At 35.6% G+C, this 20,384-nt stretch overlaps 1 protein-coding gene across 1 annotated transcript; it reads right to left on the reverse strand.

Moving 5' to 3' along the window:
- Window positions 1-4,679: 4,679 nt before the first annotated feature.
- Window positions 4,680-19,323, reverse strand: LOC106140226 (putative inorganic phosphate cotransporter). Its single transcript, XM_060947592.1, has 11 exons — window positions 19,038-19,323; window positions 15,896-16,020; window positions 12,950-13,129; window positions 11,303-11,441; window positions 9,890-10,107; window positions 9,129-9,278; window positions 8,133-8,265; window positions 7,233-7,354; window positions 6,297-6,416; window positions 5,541-5,682; window positions 4,680-4,842 (listed from the first exon to the last, which is right to left on the reverse strand). The coding sequence occupies exons 1-11, from the start codon at window positions 19,078-19,080 to the stop codon at window positions 4,817-4,819; spliced, it is 1,398 nt and encodes a 465-aa protein (XP_060803575.1). The 5' UTR covers window positions 19,081-19,323; the 3' UTR covers window positions 4,680-4,816.
- Window positions 19,324-20,384: the final 1,061 nt, after the last annotated feature.

A 20,384-nucleotide genomic window follows, 5' to 3' on the forward strand; every position in this document is an offset into this window, starting at 1 on the left:
TCGCCTTTTACGACATCCACAGGAAAGATGGAGTAAAATCTAAAAAGTATGTCAATAATCAAAAAACAAAAATTGTGTAAAATAATATTAAGGTTATAAAACTTTTACACGCTTTGGTTACCTCACTATTTGGCAGACTATCCAACTACAATATCTCACGATCTCTGCAGTCCAGAGTATAAATCAGCCTTGCTAACATCGGCGACCAATAAGTTATGAAACTATTGAACTCAGCTTGCATACGAATAAGTTCGGTGCATTATTCACTTAATTTCAAGCTATTTGCCTTTGTGGTGCAGTGGTGGAATGCTTGCCTCTGATTTAAAAGGGAACAGGTTCAATCCGCAGATTAAGATGAAAATAAATAATATTTTCAGATTGAACTGACTAAGAAAGATGTTTATAACTATGTTAGTGGTATCGTAAAGTTAGTATTCCATAACCAAAATAAAAAAAATACATAGTGTATTGTGCATAAATTTTTGTTTTTATGATAATCCTGAAGCCATAAATTAGCGAAAAATCATTTAGTGACGACAAAGAAAATTACTTAAGTTACCCTATAATTTGACAATTTAAATTTCCCTTTTAGTGGCGCGATACTTAATAATCCAATGCCATAACGCTACAATATATAGCTTGCATAAAAAGAATGATGAACTAGCTAAGTTAAGTTTTCCAAACTTACGTAGGAAAGTTTTTTTTTTTAAAGTAAATAATTAATCACGATCTACGATTTAAGAATCACTGAAAAAGTTATAGGAGTATTATCATTTAAAAAAAAAAGGAATACCTTGGTCAAAAAAAATATTACTTAGCCTACTTAATCAAGGGAAGAACATCTCATAACGCAAAACGTCTCATATATTGCGGCCTTTCGAAATAACGGTTAAAGTGTCAGAATAAAAAGGTTTACCCAGGGCAGTGCCGATTCAATTCCTACACACACGTTTGTGTTTATTATGCCGTGTGGTTCCCGGCACCAATAGAAAAAATAATAGGACCACTACATCTCTTTCCCTACTAGCAACCTGTCAATTTGTATGATTCTTAATTATATCAGTAAGCCAAACAGCTGAACGTGGCCTATCAGTATTTTCAAGACTGTTGGCTCTTTCTACCCCGCAAGGGATAAAGACGTGATTATATGTATGTATGTACGATTGTGTATAACTCTCCTGCTCTTATGAGTTAGCAACCTTACACTATCAGGATTCTATGTTATAATTGTTAATATTGTGTAAGAATTTAATGTATAAGTTGCTTTGTCTATCGCATTGGTTTTTATGACTGTAATGATAGGATAAGTTTTGATGAAATAAATAAATAATATCATGAAGCTCTTCTTCGAAGAATAATCTTTGACTTTTGTTACTCTCGGCTGTTCTCTCTAAACGTTATAAGGCAGTATGCGTATGTGTGTAACTCCCCTAATAATCTTAGTCGAACTCGTATCCACTACACACTGAAGTGGCTTCGCTTATGCGCTTACACTGATCATTCAAAAGCGAAATGCCTATCTAGACGTACGAAACGATCCTATTATATGGCGGACAATAGGTTTGCATTCAGACAATGGCTGTACCAAGTGACCTGATAAGTTAAGCCTGCAATCGACCACAGAATGCCTGAGCTGATTGTCGTGTACCTGGAATGTTTTTGAGGTTTGAAATTTACTACACTATGACAGGTTTTATAGTTAAATTCTGTGTAATATTAGGTTTGGTTATCTATACTCTGTTCTGATTCTACAAAGGATTTACCAAAATCCCACTGGAGAATTATACTTCTTTGCGCGTCTGACTTTATTTTAGGATTTGTAAATATCACAGCCGTGCCGTGACCGCTAATGCCGTGTGGTTCCCGGCACCAATAGAAAAAAGAATAGGACCACTACTTTCCCATGGATGTCGTAAAAGGCGACTTAGGGATATGCTTACAAACTTGTTATTCTTTTTTAGGCGATGGGCTAGCAACCTGTCACTATTTGAATCTCAATTCTATCATTAAGGAAAATAACTAAACGTGGCCATTCCGTCTTTTCAAGACTGTTGACTCTGTCTACCCCGCAAGGGATATAGACGTGACCATATGTATGTATGTATTAACAATACAAACCCGCACATTTCCTAACAATACATTATCTTAGTAAATTTATTGTTGTTAAAATTCCGAGCGCATGCCATGTCAGCAATTTGCACTGCTCCAGCCTAGTGTTATGCAAATTGGGCTTATTTCGTGCATATGAGGCAAAGCCAAGTCCTACTGCTATTTGAACTATGGTTACTAGCTTTTGACTACACGAAATTATCTTAAACCAATCAGGGAATGCCTAGATGACTTGGTCATGTTGAGAGAATTAATAAAAATGTACCTAGTAAATATAAAATGCGTGTGTAAAAGGAAATTCAGATGAACGTATCTTGAACGAATCGGACTTTCTGGTAAAATGTCTTATTAAGAGAGGAGAATAACGATTTTGTTAATAAATTATGAATTTGGGTGATGCAATAGAAGAATGCAGGGATCGTAGCAAGTGTGAAGATGTAGTCTCTGCCTACCCTTCCGAGAAATAGACGGGATTATAAATGTATGTCAAAGTGTGACTGTATATCACGTCTTTAAACTATATCTACTTAATCAATAATTGAATAATAATTACTAGCAACCTGTCACTATTTGAATCTCAATTCTATCATTAAGCCAAATAGCTGAACGTGGCCATTCAGTCTTTCCTAGACTGTTGGCTCTGTCTACCCCGTAAGGGATAAAGATGTGACCATATGTATGTATGTATGTATGAATAATAATTATTAGTACTGAAAAGGACAACTTAGTTTCGAGAGCAACGCTCATGGTAACTAAATCCCCATGAAATTTCCCCTTTGAATTATACCGGTCCGGTTTGGATGGTGCATTAAAAACTCTCGACAGCTAATAAATCACGTTTTGGTCCATTCATTTCTGGGAAATCGCGATATTTCCTAAACTAACCATCACGATAAAGCTCCTGGATTTCTCATGGACGTGTGGTGCAAGTCATGAGAAAAATAATTGTTATGATTATTTTTGCACGCATCTTTGTATGTGTTGCCAATCGCCCAGCTTGTATGCAAATAGTTGAATGTGGATGAAGTATGCAGACGGCCTCTGTGGCGCAGCGGTAGTACGCTTGTCTGTGACACCGAAGGTCCCGGGTTCGAATCCTGGCCAGGGCATGATGAGAAAAGAACTTGTTCTGATTGGCCTGGGTCTTGGATGTTTATCTATATGAGTATTTATTATAAAATATAGTATCGTTGAGTTAGTATCTCGTAACACAAGTCTCGAACTTACTTCGAGGCTAAATCAATCGGTGTAATTTGTCCAAAAAAATAAATAAATAAAGAGATCGTAGAAAGTGGAAAAATGTAGTCTCTTTACTAGCCTAACCCTCCGGGAAAGAACAGTGATTTTATCTGTGTTTGTTTTTAATTGTTTTATATTTACCTTATACTCTTTAATATACAATGCTGTGTAAAAAATAATTCTGTAAATGCAATTACGTGTTGATATAAAACAGGAATTTTATGTTATTATCCCTACGATTAAATAATTTTCTTTAAAAAAACATTTATTTTCGTAAACGGATGTAACTTTTGATATCTAAATATTAAGCAAGAAATTCCAGAGTGATAGATAATAACCTGTCTGATTCACTGCATAAGTAAGTCACACGGATCAAGGTTAAAAATTATCATAACAAAGCAATGATTAATTTTCGTACGAAAGTTATAAAAAAATCCTTACTCATTGAAATAATTACATAATTTGCTAAGTAAATTTTCTTGTTAATAATTTTTTTCCACACTATTACACCACACATTACCATACTTACCACAATACCGCACATTATTATATGCGAAATTTCGCAGAAATCGATTCAGTGGTTTAACTTTGAAGGGTTTACAAAAAACTTTCTTTGCAAATTGTATAAGGGTGTTTTTAAGCCTTACATATTCCTCATCTTTGTTACCACCTATTTCCCTTCTAATGTAGACCACGCGTTCACTCGTCTGCAAACGCTTACAGAAACGAACTACGAGTAACTTATATTTTCACATTTTTCATACGAGCCAAAATGAACATTTGAATAAATTTTTATCAAGCTTAGAAAATATCAAAAACTTACATACATATAATCACGTCTATATCCCTTGCGGGGTAGACAGAGCCTACAGTCTTGTAAAGATTGATAGGCCACGTTCAGCTATTTGGCTTTAAGATAGGATTGAGATTCAAATAGTGACAGGTTGCTAGCCCATCGCCTAAAAGAAGAATCCCAAGTTTATAAGCCTACTCCTTAGTCGCCTTTTACGACATCCATGGGAAAGAGATGGAGTGGTCCTATTCTTTTATGTATTGGTGCCGGGAACCACGCGGCACAAAAACTTTTTGCCATTTATTATTTTTTCTTCATCTTCATTCCGTGTTCTCTATTGCACCCTCGTATTTGGGACCTTGGGTCCGCTTTTCGACAGCTACCTTGATATTTTGTCCAGTCTGCAGTAATTAATTAATTTAGAATATTTAGTTCCTGAGCACAAATTTATTTTTTCGCTATTTTTCAAAATTCACTTTTTGAAAGAACCAAGGTTATGTTTTTTTAATTAAATACGTAGTAAAATGAAACACAAGGGTACTTTAAATATTTAATTTATTACTATATTAACCTAAAAGAAACTAAGAACTTACTTTATATTGCTTTACTTTGTAAAATTTGGTAAATCATTGTCAGTCAGCTACATTAACTTAGCGTCAATTGATTAATCTGATGTCATACAGCTTTCTCCATTTTGATATCTGAAAAATCAACAGAAACCTTATCAAATTCATTGTTTAATAATTTATTATGCATTATATTAAATTCTTTCAGACGTTTTGTCGATTTTGTTTATAAATCTGCACAAAACTTATCAAGTTTTAATTCCCAACGGAGGAGACATAGTCGACATTAGCTTTGTAAACATTTAATTATCCAGATTTATCGCAATTTCTAATGGAAATTATTCCCTTACGAACAACTAGAAGTGAATAAGTTGTGATAATAATTCGAGAATTTCTATTAGGCTGGGCTTTGCTGAATAATCTGAATTACAAAGCGACTGGCATTATTGGATTCCCCCCTAATCCCCTAACAATGGAAGGGAAGCGTCTGACAGGTGAAATCACAGCGAAAGGCTCCAAATAAAGGATTATAATCGGTTTATTTACATAGAAGTAATTTTATATAATAAGTTATTAAAGTAGTTTTGTGCCGTGTGGTTCTCGGCACTTTAGGAGAGGACCACTCCTTTTCTTTTGCATTGATGTCGTAAAAGGTGACTAAAGGATGGTCTGCAAAACGTTGGGATTCTTTTAGGCGCTTGGCTAGCAACTATTTGGATCTGAATAAAACATTTAGCGTTACAGATAGACGTGGCCTTTGCGATAATGTTGGCTCAGTCTAACCCGTAAGAGTTTAAGACGAGATTACTCGTATATGTGTTGGTGAAACTCACCGCTTTCATTCGTGTTGGGTTCAGTTCTCGGTTCGTTCCATTTCTGCTTCTCACTGGAGCCGAATATCACGTAAATAGTGTTGCAAATTACGTAGATTGTGGACGCCACGAAAAACACCGTGCGCCATTCCTTGGGATCAGTCTGAAAAAAAATGTCTTATTTATTTATACTTAACTAGCTTTTACCCGCGGCTTCGCCTGCGTGGCATTCCATAGAAACAGTTTTTTCTCCATATTAGATTGGGATAATTGGATGAGCTTTTTGTTGTGAGAGTATAAAATAAGTTCAATGTGTTTCTAAAAGAGACATTATAAAAAGCAAATTGAGAATTATTATAGTACGCTGCTATACACAACATTGTTTGTTCTTCCATTTGGTGCCAAAGTAAATAAATTTTGTGGACTGGATATACGCGAACAGGCTACATATAGCTGCCCATGGGAAGAACATGGCTTTTCCAGATTCACTCCCGTTACTTAAATCTCAGCAATTATTATCTTATCTATTTGATTGGGATTTTCCAAATACAATCTGTATAGTACAATAGGTGGACTTAATGGTAATAGCATTATCTTATAGTAGACTATTAGATAATGCTATTATTATTCATTGGATTAAGCCTTAAGTACGGCTATGAGCAAAGAAACTGTGTACCTTTTTGGTTTTACCCGCAACTTCGCCCGCGCGAAGAATTCTTTTTAAATAAGAAGAATGGTTGTCGTCAGAAAATATAAAGAGAAGATAAGAATGTTCACCTCGTCTTCCAATATAACTCCAGCAACCAAAGGAGCTATGAGCGACACGATGTTGGCGATGCAGTTGGTGATGCCCATCAGAGTGCTGGCGAAGTTTGGAGACATGTCGATGTGGACTAGCTGAAAGTATACGCGAAATATTTCAAAAAGAAAACTTGTGCCGTGTGGTTCCCGACACCATTACAAAAAAGAATAGGACCACTCCATCTCTTTCCCATGGATGTAGTAAAAGGAGACTAAGGGATAGGCTTATAAACTTGGGATTCCTCGTTTAGGCGATGGGCTAGCAACCTGGCACTATTTGAATCTCAATTCTATCATTAAGCCTGATATGAAATAGCTGAACGTGGCCATTCAGTCTTTTCAAGACTGTTGGCTCTGTCTACCCCGCAAGGGATGTAGACGTGATTATATGCATGTATGTAGAAAATTTGCCAACGCACAAATGTCTATGACGATCTTTGTAAACGTCACTTTCACTTTTGCACTATTAATAAATTTTACGAGGGGTAGACAGAGTCAACAATCTTGAAGAGGCTGATAGGCCACGTTCGGCTGTCTGGCTTAATGATAGAAATAAGATTCAAAGGTTATAGGGAAGGGAATAGTGACAGGTTGCTAGCACATCGCCTTAAAGAACTTTAAGTATCTGTGTTATTATCAAAATTATTTTGTTTTTTTTTCAGGCTAATGTGCTGTACTGTTAATATTAATACAAACTTAACCGTATTTATACAAAAAAAAAGAATTGATTTTTTTTACTACATGGAACAAATTGTAAGACTAAGATACTTTCTATAAAACCATCGAAATTATTTAAATGTTTGTGCAAACTTGGTACAGTACAGAGGAATCTTACACGTCTTAATTATAAGAATATACTTAAAGTCTTCCATACAGAAGAACTCATAACGACTACGAAAAAGTCTTACTTACCAAATAACCCGTATAATGGAAAGCATTTAGACAATTGGTCAGGGTAAGCAGGGAGACAGCCACGGTGACGTCAGCAGGGGAATACGACAGGATTATCAGGACTATGGCTGGTCCGTACTGACCTGGAGACAAATCATCGCACTATAACATGGTAGCCATGAAGTTTATTGAGGGGAATCATCATGAGATAACATATTATTATGTGCCGTGTGGCTCCCGGCACCAATACAAAAAAGAATAGGACCACTCTATCTCTTTCCCATGGTTGTCGTAAAAGGCGACTAAGGGATATTCTTACAAACTTGGGATTCTTTTTTAGGCGATGGGCCAGCAACCTGTCACTAGTTGAATCTCAATTCTATCGTTAAGCCAAATAGCTGAACGTGGCCATTCAGTCTTTTCAAGACTGTTGGCTCTGTCTACCCCGCAAGAGATCTATATTCCTTATATACGTCTATACGTGACCATATGTATGTATGTATAAAATATTAGACAGCCTAAAGGTTGAGGTCAGACCTCCTGACGCTTCGTGTTAAAATTTGACTAACTCAATCCAGGCTCATGGTAGAAGGTGCACTCTCAGGCCCCTCTCCAGATAGGTGAGAATGTAACCAGTGACTAAAGCTTCAACATTGGTCTTAAGGAGTTTTTAGCAAAGTAGATGTTCCCCTATATAAGGTTTAAATCTTATTCACGAACTAAGAAAAAACTAGTTTAGAGTCAATTCATCATTTAGTCGCTTTTTGTGACAAATGAAGGAAAAATTTTCTTCTAGAAATTACAAGTCTTGATGGATGAAATGGGTTAAAGAAAACATATAACGTACTGAGCTAGGAAATGAAATTATATGTTCGTAATTTAATTGTCAACAAATGAATTAATAGATTAAATTCAGCTTACTGATTGAGTTGCTGATCTTCCTCGAAGTAGTGATACTCAGCCATTTCTTCTTCAGCACGAAGTCGGAGGTGAATCCCAGAGGGAAGCTCATCAAGTACATGCCGAGGTAAGGCAAAGCTGACATCACTCCGTTCTAAAAATTTGTAAAGGTAATAAGTTTTACTTTTGCCCCAGGAGTTTACACGTGGTTTATCAAATGTCAAGTCATGATTATAGAGTTTATATATAATCATGACTCGGCAGTTGATAAATCAGGCGATTACATGAAGCGAGTTCTGACTGACCATTGCTTGCCAAGAGAAAAATTACTTTTACTTATAAAAATATTATAATCTGTGTATAAACTTGGGATTCTTCTTGCAGGTTGCGATGGGCTAGCAACCTGTCACTTTTTGACTCTCAATTCCATCAGTAAGCCAGTCAGCTGAACGTGGCCTTTCAGTATTTGGAGACTGTTGGCTCTGGCTACCCCGCAAAGAATTGTATTGATTGATTTGGTTGTATGCATGTAGGTACCAGTTTGTATGTATCTGAGTCGACTTTTACTTTATTCACGGGAAACTGATAAGTCTCTTAAGTTCTCTTTTAACATAAGCATTTGATTTTACCTAGCCTTGTGTTTTTATTCCGTTTTATAACTTCTTCGCTAACTTATACCGCCTTTTTATGTGGCATCGGCATTGAAGGTAACAAATTACAATCATTTGACGGCCTCTGTGGTGCAGCGGTAGTACGCTTGCCTGTGACACCGGAGGTCTCAGGTTCGAATCCCGGCCAGGGTAGGATGAGAAAAGATTTTTTTTTATTGGCCTGGGTCTTGGACTTTCATCTATATAAGTATTTATTATGAAATATAGTATCGTTGAGTTAGTATCACGTAACACAAGTCTCGAACTTACTTCGAGGCTAACTCAATCCGTGTAATTTGTTCCGTATATATTTATTTATTATTTCACAAATGTCCCATTATAACTTTAAAAATAAAATTATTATTACTGATTTGATGTCGACTCCAAGAACTCTGTTCATATACGAAGGTATTTCGGTCATGAGAGTCCAGAATCCCCAGTTGTGTCCGCAGTGGGTGATCAGGAGAGACAGGAACGGCAACGATGTGAAAATGGATTTCCAGGGCGTTTTTAATTTCTGAAACAAACAATGAATTTTAATATAATGACATAATAGAATTATCTTTTATACAACTCGACCGTCCATGAACTATGTACTGGTCAGGTTTGCATACATGTAATGATAAGTATCTGCTATTTTGATTTCAATTTGATTTTCACTTTTAAAAGTGCATTGCAAAGAACAGTTTAAAGAACAGATAAATTGTGCGTCAAAATTTCCTGAATGTTGCTGTCAGACGAAGAGTAAATCTTAAAATTTATGCATTGTTTTAAAGTAAAATATTTAGTACATACATACATACATGTAATCACGTTGATATCCATTGCGGGGTAAACAGAGCCAACAGTTTTGAAATTACTCATAGGCCACGTTCAGCTGTTTGGCTTAATTATAGAATTGAGATTCATATAGTGACAAGTTGCTCGCCCGTCGCCTAAAAGAAGAATCCCAAGTTTAAAAGCCTTCCCCTTAGTTGCCTTATACGATATCCATGGGAAAAAGATTGAGTGCTCCAATCCTTTTTCTATTAGAACCGGAAACCACACGGCAAAAATATTTAGTAAAAATAATCAGTCGTGTGAAAAGTTTAGCTACACTTCAGCGAACTCCAGTTATTATAAGCATACCTTCTGCACCCCGACTTGCCCTAGCGAATTTTCAATATACGCCTTCTCCTCCACGCTGATGATCTTCGAGGTCTTCGGCGTGGATGACCCTATGAACATGTAGAGGACAGTCCACACGGCCCCCAGACTGCCCATGGTGTAGAAGATGGCCGGCCACCCCCAGTAGTCTGCTATGTAGCCAGATATTATGAGCTGTAGTGCTGTGCCGAGCTGACCTCCTGTCACAGAAAATACACACATACATATGGTCACGTCTATATCCCATGCGGGTAAACAGAGCCTCGCCGGTTTCGGGTACTCTATATACACCGGGTATAGTATATACTATCTTAGTTTTTGTAAAAACTTGTAATTTACTATAAATACCATAATCTGTTTAAATATTGATTGTTTAATTACATACATACATATGGTCACGTCTATATCCCTTGTGGGGTAGACAGAGCCAACAGTCTTGAAGACTAAATGGCCACGTTCAGCTATTTGGCATAATGATAGAATTGAGATTGAAATAGTGACAGGTTGCTAGCCCATCGCCTAAAAGAAGAATCCCAAGTTTATAAGCCTATCCCTTAGTCGCCTTTTACGCCGTGTGGTTCCCGGCATTAATACAAAAAAGAATAGGACCACTCCATCTCTTTCCCTTGGATGTCACAGAAAATTGATAAGTATTCAATTATTCTCTCGTCCACATTCTATTCTAAGTTTGGATAATTATGAAGTTGACGTTGTTGAAGAGAATGCTGCAGTGCAGTTTGTTACCGCTTCTTCTGCACTGACGCCTTGGAAGCGGCAGTAAACTTAGTTTTAAGTAATTTATTTTACGTCAACCAATGTTGTTAAACCATACGTTTTGACAATTATTAAGCGATATGAAGTATCCTATAATAATGAATAAAACACAATTTTGAATTTTGAATAATTTAAGCATTTAAGGTTTGAAATCTTTCTGCCTTGCCTTTAGTTAAAGACAAAAAATGAAATATCACATACTACAAATGTGTATATATTTGTGATGAACGTTGTCGCTTCATCACTTATAAACTTTGAAACTTTGAAGTTGGCTAAAGATAGCAATAAAACTACTTTGCATGTTGTGAAAACAAAAACATTGATTTTGCCGTTAGCAGCTTATATATTTACATACATACATACATACATATTGTCACGTCTATATCCCTTGCGGGGTAGACAGAGCCAACAGTCTTGAAAAGACTGAATGGCCACGTTCAGCTATTTGGCTTTATGATAGAATTGAGATTCAAATAGTGACAGGTTGCTAGCCCATCGCCTAAAAAAGAATCCCAATTTTGTAAGCCTATCCCTTATATATTTACTGCAGATATATTTCTGCTATTATGTTTCTTAACATAATTTCTTAACATAACATATTTTGCTATATAAAGAACTCACCCGAGTACACTAACGTCCCAAGTCGACTCTTCTCTTCCAACGGCACCCATTTTCCAATCACGTTGTGTACTGATGGAAACAGCAGTCCTTGAGACAGACCTTGGACCACTCTGCAGGCACAAACCAACTTCCAGCCGCCCTTGAGAGATATATGTATATATTTTAATAACCACAAATTGAACAGTGCCGTGTGGTTCCCGACACCAGTACAAAAATTAACAGTACCACTGCATCACTTTCCTATGGATGTCTTAAAAAGCGACTAAGGGATAAGCTTACAAACTTGGTATTCTTTTTTTAGGCGATGGGCTAGCAAACTGTCACTATTTGAATCTCAATTCTATCTTAAAGCCAAATAGCTGAGGGTGGCCTATCAGTCTTTTCAAGACTGTTGGCTCTGTCTACCCCACAAGAGATATAGACGTGACCATATGTATGTATGTATGTAATTGAACAATCAATATTCAAACAGATTATGGTTTGATATTTATAGTAAATTACAAGTTTTACAAAAAACAAGATAGTATATACTATACCCGGTGTATATAGAATACCCGAAACCGCCGAGCTTGCACGAAGAGAGTTATGAATGTGGATGAAGCGAAGGAAGTATGCAAAGGTCGTGGCAAGTGGAAAGGTGTAGTCTCTGCCTACCTCTCCGGGAAAAGGCGTGATTTTATGTATGTATGTATGTTTATACTATAACTTGCTTATTATTTAAGAACCTGAAAACCATGCACACAAATTCATATTACATACATTTGACCCACGCCGTAGTAAATGTACGATAAGATTCTCTGTCTAAGGATTTAGGATACTGTTGTCCCGTTGACCTTTTATTGGAACGTCAAAGCTTTGATCCAAGGTAGGTTACACGTTAATTTTAAACTTTGAATATTACTGGAGCCAAACCATATTAACATAATTTACTATATGATCAAACAAATATGACAAATTATAATTAAAATAAGACACATTGCTATTATAATTGAAGAGGCGTTATGATGTTTATGTTAGGATCTTTGAAAGACGGACCGGAAAAAGTGATAATATCTACCGACATACATACACCCACAAACAAACCTTTCGGACGAAATTCAGCCGAAGAACATACAAAGAACACACTGCCTATAAATACCATCTGTTTGAATAGGATAATTTCCAAGTCAATCTATCATATAATAAATATAAGATTATAAAATAAAGAAGAATAGCTTATTTTGCCTAAAACTTCACTTCCAGTGGCAATTACAAAAAAAGTTTCTAAATGTATTGTCTTAATGTCAAATTTTGAAAATTGTTAAGGATTTTTGAATAGTTACGAACAGATTTACATACATATAATCTAGTCGTTATCCCTAACGGGGTGCGCAGAGCCAGTCGTCTTTAAGAGACTGAAAGGCCACGAGATTCAAATAGTGACAGGTTGAAACTCGTCGCTTAAAAGAGAACTCCCAAGTTTAATACTCGTAACGTTATCCTTGATTGACTTGTAAAATCCCCACGGTAAGAGACACAGCTGGTATTTTTTTTTCGCTACCACCAATGAAAGTTTGTATGGACAAAAATATTCCTTCTTCACAACTGGTTGCGAAACAAGATTCCTTCTTCACAACTGATTGCGAAGAGTTTATAAAGAATACTTACAAAATGAGCCCCAATTGGCAGCAAGAGAGAAGCCGCCGAGTTGATACCAATGCACAACACAATGAGAATCTTGCTGCCGAACCTCGCAGCCAGCTCGCCTCCGGGGATTTGAAGGATGACGTAGCCCCAGAAGAAGGATGACAGGATGACACTCTGAGTTTGGACGCTCCAGTCGAATGACTGTAAATAAATTGTTTGACTATTTCATTTCGAAATAAAATTCAATAATTTTAAAGGCAAATTTGTCTTGTGCAGCTTTTAAATATAGTCACGTCTATATCCCTTGCGGTGAAGACAGAGCCGACAGTCTTGGCAAAACTAAAAGGCGTTCAGCTCTATGTATGTTTTTAGAATGGAATTAAGATTGAAATAGTGACAGACTGCTAGCCCATCGCTTACAAGTGGAATCCCAATATTATAAGCCTATACCAAAATATACCAGGTATATACGAGGATTCAATATAAGTTAGGTTTCCCTGCAAATATTGCGGAGGTCAGACGGGAATCACATCATTTAAACCTCACTTTTTGTAATTTAACGCAGTCATACAATATCTTACATTGCACGAACCATAAGCACATTGAAAACATCCCGGCGGAAGGTCATTTCAAGAGTACCCTAAATTTGGCCTATCAGTCTTTTCAAGACTGTTGGTTCTGTCTACGTCGCAAGGGATATAGTCGTGATTATTATATGCGTATGTATTTATTTCTCTGTATCTCCCTGGGAAATAAACGTCGTTATAAATGTGACTCCTTTTATGGCCAAATAGCTGTAAAGGAACTCCAATTGTGTATTCATGACCTTCTGTCTGTCTGTATGTTATTGCCATTTTATTCGAAGAAAATGTGTACTTTGATAACGAAAGGTAGTGTAATTAATGAGTCACAACAAAATTATACACTACGATTTTGAATTAATTTTGCTTACATTACTTAAGTTATCGTGTTACTATTACGTGAATCCGTTTGATATGTATAGTATATTATATTGGATAAAACAATCCCTACTTGACTGTTAAGATAACTAATAATCCGCACGACAATAATAAAATACTCGACATTCCTTACGGCACCTGTTTATATTTACTGTTGGTAAAGTCAGCAAAAATTGTACATAATACGAAAACGAGCGATTTTTTTTCCAATTTGTACGTTTATTTTTTAGAAATCGGCGTTTTCGAGTGCTTTACATCTATTTTCGAGTATTTCATTAATGTTAATGCTGTTCATATTATACAGACAATAAATGTGCACGTGGTCACCGTGACCGCGACGGATCATTGTAAAAAATTCGAAATTCATACATACATACATACATATGGTCACGTCTATATCCCTTGCGGGGAAGACAGAGCCAACAGTCTTGAAAAGACTGAATGGCCACATTCAGCTATTTGGCTTAATGATAGAATTGAGATTCAAATAGTGACAGGTTGCTAGCCATCGCCTAAAAAAGAATCCCAAGTTTGTAAGCCTATCCCTTAGTCGCCTTTAACGACATCCATGGGAAAGAGATGGAGTGGTCCTATTCTTTTTTGTATTGGTGCCGGGAACCACACGGCAATTCGAAATGCTCGAGATAAAAGAAAGGTACGTTACGTGCGCGTTTAATACCTCCATTATTTATAAATAGTCAGTTATAATCAGTTACCTAATAAAAATGTTTTAGTAAGGACAGGTAGGTATCCTAATTTGGAAAACCAAACTATACGCATTAAGAGATCATACTGTCATTGAACCGTTTGTATTCTTAACGATCATGAGAGAACAGTTTCAAATTGTTATGATCACCAAATTCATCATTCATTTCGTGTAAATAAAAACATACATACATATGGTCACGTCTACATCCCTTGCGGGGTAGACAGCGCCAACAGTCTTGAAAAGATTTAGCAAATAAACAAAAATATATTACCTATAGACCAGCGGACAGTTTCAATAAGATAAATTATCTCAACAACTACGTGGTCTGATAATACACTCTATCTAAGATATCTCACTGTATACTGATAAGAGAGGATTATCTGCTCATTCTTATCGCAGCATCAATGATTTGACACGTGCTATCGGGCAGAAATCAGTGACGTTTTCAATTGTTACAACGTGATATACAAGTTTACAGTATTCTGAAGTGGTGAATAAGTTACCAATTTTCCAATTTCTTGCTTGAGAATTATGGAAATATCTAAATGTTTTTATCTTATATCATGCCTCTACGTCTACTCATCAGACTTACATTTGTATAAATTTATTTTATGCTTCCTTTTTAAAGGTAATTGCTAAAGACATATCAGGTTCGAAAGGTCAGGTCAAGAGTACCCTATACCTTGCGTGAAACTATTGATGAAACCGGATGAAGCAAAAGATTGGCAAGACTAAATATGTGGTCTCCGAAGTTCTCCTCCGAGTGATGTATGTAATTATGATATTCAATTCAAAATCTTTATTGCATCATAAAGTCATACTTATGCATGTGAACTTTTATATGTAAGTGTATTAAGTAATCTATTATTCATATTTATATTATTATTTCGTTTACAGCTATCGCACCACCCGTACATCCATCTCAGTTTGGTCCAAAGGTTTGACTGGCAGAGAATGCCTTAATAAGTCCACCTGAGATACATTTTACGTGCATAAAGTTTAAATAAATACATCAGTTGAATTACAGTTACATACATACATAAAATCACGCCTTTTTCCCGGAGGGGTAGGCAGAGACTACCTCTTTCCACTTGCCACGATCTCTGCATACTTCCTTCGCTTCATCCACATTCATAACTCTCTTCATGCAAGCTCAGCGGTTTCGGGTACTTTTGACCTGACCCTTTACCAGGACGTCCTGAATTAAAGTTACTGTTTATAAATAGGTACAATATGAACCCTGTTGGGCATCGCAATTTTAAAATAATATAGGATGATAGGATAAAGAACAAACCTTACATTGTCATTACTGGCGTCGGTCATGGCGACGATGGCCATGCTCATGTTGACCCTCATGCTGAAGGCGATCAGCATGGCGAGGAACAGCATCACGGCTTGAAGGTGCCGCACGCCTAGCATGGACTCTGAAATATTGATTTTGTCTTAAATCATTTCAGGGTGTTTGATGTAAATTTTTCTGATTAATACTTACATATAAACACTTTACCTTACGGGATAAACAGAGCCGACAGTTTAGCAAAGAATGAAAGGCCACGTTTAGCTGTATGGCTTAACGATAGAAATGAGATTCGAATAGTGACAGATTGCTAACCAATCAACTTCAAGAAGAATCCTAAGTTTATTAGCCTATCCTTTTACGACATTCATGTAAAAGAGATCAAGTGGTCCTATTCTTAACTGCCGGTAACCACACGGCACATACCATCTGCCTTATGGTGTGAAGAAAAGGTGGCTCCATTGATATGGTGTACGCTTTGCGGAGCCCTTTTCTAGAAGGAGCTATCGAGCTCCTGGAAAAGGGGGTAGTGATATAGAAACAAAAAGATACCTACTCAAGAAATCTTAAAGGAGGAGGGAGAAGAAAGGAAGCTTTGTTAGAGCCCTTAAATGATTCGGCGACGATAATCGGAAGGTTGCAGAGATCCCATTACAAAGTCTCGAGAACCATACGACACGCAATGCAAATAAAGGTGTGAAAAAAAATACATTAAAATTAAAGAGTAATAAAAATGGCACGAAAATAATATTTATAACTGCACGCCATCGCAATGCCATAGAAGCAAAGGCGCCGCTGTTTAAACAAAAAGTTAATTTGAACAAAATAAATACTAATTAGGAATACAATTTGCTGCGGAGTTTAGTTAGATTTATAGCTTGGCATTGCAGACTGCGTACAGTGCATTCATCGTGTCTACAGATTAGAGAAAAAGGAGATATAAACAAAATTATATAGAAAATAGTATGCAAGGAATGGCTTGATGACGTGAACATAACTTATGTATAACTACTATATCTGCTACTGTTTCCAAAACGCAAGCGTAGAAGAAGCGGTGGAACAAACAAACTACAATTAATTATATTTATATACATATAAAACTCTTCCATAACTGAGTGCAGTCACTCAGTTACGATACAAGTATTTACAATATTAGATCCTAATAAAATTATTAGTAACAGGGTATAAAAAGTTATCGCCACATCTCCTTTTTCGACTCTTAGCAACAAATTAATGATAGTTCGTGGCAAAGTAAATAGGTACTTTGCTCTTTTTTACTTTCTTTAAACGTTTAAACTATAATTTAAAGAGAATTAATGTGGTAGTACGTATTTAACTTCAAATTGAACTACCTTTTCTTTACAGCTCTGACCGTGTTAATTTATTAAAAAAAATCTTAGCCCTTTACTCTTGTTCGTTTCTATAAAAAGAGAAGCTTTCATTTATCGCGATTGCTATAGCTTAATTTTGTCAAAACAATTTATTATATTTTTTATAACTCAAAAACAAGCTTATACATCAAACCAGGGAAAATATTGTAAGGCAAAATAAAAAAGAAAACAAATAAAAATACTACGTCTTTACCCCTTACGGGGTAGGCAAAGCTAACAATCGCACAAAGGTAGGAATGCCACGTTCAGCGATACGGTTTTTGATGATGATTGTGTCTAAGAAAGGACGTTTAATACATAAATAATATACAATTGAAGCATTACAATAAAACAAATTGTACAACAAACAATACTATATATAAAAAAATGTATAACATAAACAAGGCCATGCTGTCATTGAGCGTCGTTTCATTGCGGATTGACGATTTTAAACACATTTTCCTTATCAGTGAGTGATAGGATGTTATTTGTACCGCGGTATTGAAAATCCGCACTTCCATCCGGTACAAATGGATTCCATTACAAGTTATAGAGTTTAAATACTTAATCATGCTAGGAAAGGTAATCAGTGTGTAGTAATATTCTCTCGTCTACATTTCTATTCTAAGTTTGGATAATTGTGCCGTGTGGTTCCCGGCACCAACAGAAAAAAGAATAGGACCACTCCATCTCTCTCCCATGGATGTCGTAAAAGGCGACTAAGGGGTATGCTTATAAACTTGGGATTCTTCTTTTAGGCGATGGGCTAGCAACCTGTCACTAATTGAACCTAAATTCTATCATTAATGATATGTTTGGATAATTGTGAAGTTGACGTGGTTGAAAAAAATGCTGCAGTGTAGTTTGTTACCGCTTCTTCTGCACTGACGCTTTGGAACTGGCAGTAAACTTAGTTTTAAGTAATGTATTTGACTCTAGTACATGTATGTAGTAAAGCAACGGTTCAAGGGGAAATGCGCAAAGATGAGAGAAAGGTGTATTGTATATAAAGAAATTTCGTCAATGAAACTTTGAAAAGAAAATTGAGAGTGATCTGGGGTGTTTAATAGTATGTATATAATTTCTTTTCAAATTGATCCACACATTGGGACTCGTATTTACATTATTAGGAAAAACATGGATGATTGCATAATTTCATAGTATTTATTTTTCCAGCGTGATCATGACTTATAAACTCTATAGCCGTAAGTATTTGAACCAGTTTATTTGTTAATTACGTCTTGCTGGTATATCGTTCTTTGCTTACAACTATAAAAACTGTCACTTTTAACGCTCTGTTGTCTGTTATACACCAGAACATCAAAAAAAATTACAGATTTTTCGTTTTGTTAACTACTTATCGCGTCAGATTGAAAAAAAAATGTATTTTTATAAAACATGGAATCCATTATTTGTATGGAAAATTATTAGATTTATTTTTAATAAGTAGTATCGGAAAACAGAATAGGACCACTCCATCTCTTTTCCATGGATGTCGTAAAAGGCAACTAAGGGATAGGATTACAAAGTTGGGATTCTTTTTAAGGCGATGGGCTAGCAACCTGTCACTATTTGAATCTCAATTCTATCATTAAGCCAAAAATCTGAACGTGGCCATTCAGTCTTTTCAAGATTTTTGGCTCTGTCTACCCCGCAAGGGATATAGACGTGACCATATGTATGTATGTTTTATAAATAGGTTGAATGTAAAACCACATAAAATTAGGAGAACAACTGAAAATAATTAATATCGTCAAAATAACGCAAAACTTACTTGGTTTTGTAACTTCACTAACAGCATCTAATTTGGCACTCATTTTGGTAAATTAAAATTAAATATAAAGCCAATTATAGAATAACTAGTTTGTTTTTATTTTTTTTTGTTAAAATAATCTATTATCTATCAAAATAATTATCAACTCATTGTAACTAAATAAAAATAAAAAAAAAAGATACTTCTTTTTTTAAATTTAAAATATACGTCGCAGCGCCGTCGCGCGCTCTTGCGCAGGTGAACTGAAACTGTAGAAGAATCCAAGGCTGCTAAGTTATTGTGGTGAAGTACAATAGTTACAATTGTACTTGATATCTCGAACATGATTACATGCTTTGCTTATTTAGGTATCGATCTTCATTGATCGATAGTGGTGTAAATATTGAGGTTGTGATGTAATATTAGGATTCTGTGTAACATTGGGAACTCCTTCCTCATTTATATTCTTAATTTAAAAGTACGTAAGTTATTTTTTTTTTGCAGTTAACTGTTTTATGGTACTTATAATGACTGGCTGGTTATTAGCTGGTTATCTTTGAACGAACACCGAAATGACTTACATAGATAAACACTACTAGGTAGCTACTTAGACTTATATCGCAATAAGTTTGAAGATTGAACTCGTAAACCTTGTAATTCAAAGTAAAGGCAACACAAAAAAATATTTAAATGTTTCATCATTTGGAATAGAACCACACCATATTTTCCTATTGGATGTCGTAAAAGGCGACTAAAAGAAACGTTACTTAAAAACTTGGAATTTTTCTTGTAATCGATGGGCTAGCAAACTGTCACTATTTAAATCTCACTTACATTACTAAGATTTACAGCTGAACGTGGCTTTTCAATCCATTCAAGGTGTTGTCTCTGTCTACCCCTTAAGAGATATAGACATAATTATATGTATGTATGTTCTGTCGAAATGAATATTAATGAATAAACATGGCTTTTCAGACTATTCAAGACTTTTGACTCTGTCTGTCCCTTTAAAGATAGACGTGATTCTATGTACGTAGGTATATTCCGTCGAAATTAATGTACAATTCGATATTAATGTAAAATTCGACGGAACACTCTGAGTTCTTTTAAAATTTTCATAACTTATCTCAGATGGTTTTATCACAAGATGGTGTGTATGAGAGCATGACAGGTGATTTTCAATTGTTGGTAGAAATTGTATCTTGTAAACAAACTTATATACAGGTTGATTTTATATTCCTTGGCTGTTAAGTATAGTCCTTGTTCTTACTTAGAATGTAATTCAGGTCAATTAATAAATACTTCGTTCTAATAAAAGTTTTTGAAATTGTAAAAACTTTGAATTCTCTAATACTTTTGTAAAACTAT

Source organism: Amyelois transitella, chromosome 13 (genome assembly GCF_032362555.1).
Source record: "Amyelois transitella isolate CPQ chromosome 13, ilAmyTran1.1, whole genome shotgun sequence".
NCBI classification, from domain to species: Eukaryota; Metazoa; Arthropoda; class Insecta; order Lepidoptera; family Pyralidae; genus Amyelois; species Amyelois transitella.

Excerpts from the sequence above, each read along its gene's own strand:
- LOC106140226 (XM_060947592.1), bottom strand. The coding sequence starts at position 19,080 with ATGAGTGCCAAATTAGATGCTGTTAGTGAAGTTACAAAACCAA. Across the intron at positions 13,130-15,895 it reads CCGACGCCAGTAATGACAAT|TCATTCGACTGGAGCGTCCA; the intron begins GTAAGGTTTGTT and ends ATTTATTTACAG. Across the intron at positions 11,442-12,949 it reads TGCCAATTGGGGCTCATTTT|GGCGGCTGGAAGTTGGTTTG; the intron begins GTAAGTATTCTT and ends ATATCTCTCAAG.